Source organism: Leptosomus discolor, chromosome Z, assembly GCF_034619465.1.
Source record: "Leptosomus discolor isolate bLepDis1 chromosome Z, bLepDis1.hap2, whole genome shotgun sequence".
Classification (NCBI taxonomy): domain Eukaryota; kingdom Metazoa; phylum Chordata; class Aves; order Leptosomiformes; family Leptosomidae; genus Leptosomus; species Leptosomus discolor.
The window spans coordinates 44,223,245-44,225,102 of NC_141419.1; the positions used below are offsets into that span (position 1 = coordinate 44,223,245).

At 64.4% G+C, this 1,858-nt stretch overlaps 1 protein-coding gene across 1 annotated transcript; it reads left to right on the forward strand.

Moving 5' to 3' along the window:
* Nucleotides 1-413: 413 nt before the first annotated feature.
* Nucleotides 414-1,513, forward strand: GADD45G (growth arrest and DNA damage inducible gamma). The gene is made up of 4 exons (XM_086479828.1): nucleotides 414-466; nucleotides 596-697; nucleotides 797-1,010; nucleotides 1,403-1,513. Exons 1-4 carry the CDS (start codon nucleotides 414-416, stop codon nucleotides 1,511-1,513), a joined length of 480 nt encoding a protein of 159 aa, XP_086335954.1.
* The last annotated feature ends 345 nt before the right edge of the window (nucleotides 1,514-1,858 follow it).

A 1,858-nucleotide genomic window follows, 5' to 3' on the forward strand; every position in this document is an offset into this window, starting at 1 on the left:
GGTATGCCTGCGCCGCGCCTCGCCCCCGCCCCGCCCCCGCCCCCGCCCCCCCCCTCCCCCCTCCCCCCTCCCCCCCTCCCCCTCCCTCCCTCCCTCCCTCCCTCCCTCCCTCCCTCCCTCCCTCCCTCCCTCCCCCCCTCCCTCCCACGTGGCCTCCCGGCACGAGCCACCCGCTCCTCCTTCTTCCCCCTCTTCCTTGCCGGCGCGCGCCGATTAGCATAATAAAGCCCCCCCTTTCTCCCTTGCGGGCCAATGGGGACCCAGGAGGCGCCGCCAGCTGCCGGCGCCGCAGCCGCTTGGGCTATAAATAGGGCGGCCCGCGGGTTGCCGCGGCAGAGCGCTCGGGGGTCCGAGGCGAGCCGTGCTGTGAGCTGTTGCTGGCCGCCGCCGGCGTGCTGTGGGGACACGCTGCTATGACTCTGGAGGAGATCCACGGACAGGAGCCTGTGCCCGCGGGCCACGACTGGTACGTCTGGGCGGCGGCTGGCGCGGCCAGGCTGGGGGCTGCGGGCTGCGGTGGGGACGAGCGGCGAGGGGCAGCTGTTCGGGGCGGTTGCGGTGCCGCGCTGACTCTCTGCCCTCTCCCGGCACGCAGGATGCAGGGCGCCGGCAAGGCCCTCCACGAGCTGCTGGTGTCGGCGCAGCGCCGCGGCTGCCTCACCGCCGGCGTCTACGAGTCGGCCAAGCTGATGAATGTGTAAGTACGGCGGGCGGAGGCCGGGGGGCGGCCCGGCGGGGGGCCTCGGGGCCGGCCGGCGCCGGTCACGGGGCTCAACGCGCCGATCACCTCTTGCAGCGATCCCGACAACGTCGCTTTCTGCGTGCTGGCCACGGACGAGGAGGACGAGGGGGACATTGCCCTGCAGATCCACTTCACCCTGATCCAGGCCTTCTGCTGTGAGAATGACATCGACATAGTGCGGGTGAACGACGTGGCCAAGCTGGCTGCCATCGTGGGGCCCAGCGAGGAGTCCGGGGAGCCGCGGGACCTGCACTGCATCCTCATCACGGTGGGTATCCCGCGGGAGGGAGCGGGGCTGGGTGCGCTGTCCGCCGGGCCGGGCTCGGGCTGTCGGCCACTGCGCCGGGCGGCTGGAGCTTTCCAGCGGCGGGCCGCTTCCCGCTGGGAGCCGCATCCCTTTCTGGGGAAAGAAGCGGGGCTTGGCACACACCGTACGGCAAGTCAGCTGAGCAGCAGCAGTAGTAGTAGGCTGCGCTTCTTGTAACTGGGGATTTCCTCTGTTGTCCACACGGGTAACATCTCTGCTTTCTGCTTTGTCTGTGTCGGGGGGGGAAACCAGCTGAAAATGCCTTGCTTCCGAAGCTAATGCTTCTGTAAATACTGTGACGACTTCAGCTGGTGGGCAGCACTCACTGTGTGCAACTTTTCTCTTTCTGGCAGAACCCAAATGAAGATGGCTGGAAGGACTCAGCTCTAGAAAAGCTGAACTTGTTTTGTGAAGAGAGCAGAAATGTCAATGACTGGGTGCCAACTATCACCCTGCCTGAGTGATGGTGACCCAGTGTATTGGGGAGGCTGAAACCTTTGTTGCATTCTCAACGTGGTGTGGGTTCACCGAAGTGTGCAACAAGCTGCTGATTCCATGGATTTGCTGGGTCAAGAGACTGGATTAAAGTCACTCAGACTGGCATGCTGTGGGCTCTTACGGAGGAGAAAGAGGAGAACAGCTTGCTTCACCAGTGAGCCTCAGTAGGCTGCAACCGTGGAGAGGCTGACACACCATGGAACTGAAAGAAGTATTGCAAGTTTCCTGGTCAAGTGGAGCTGTTTCAGAAGGCAGAGAGAAAGTTGAGGAAAGTGGGCCAAAATTTTCCAGAAGGACTGGACAGAGTACTG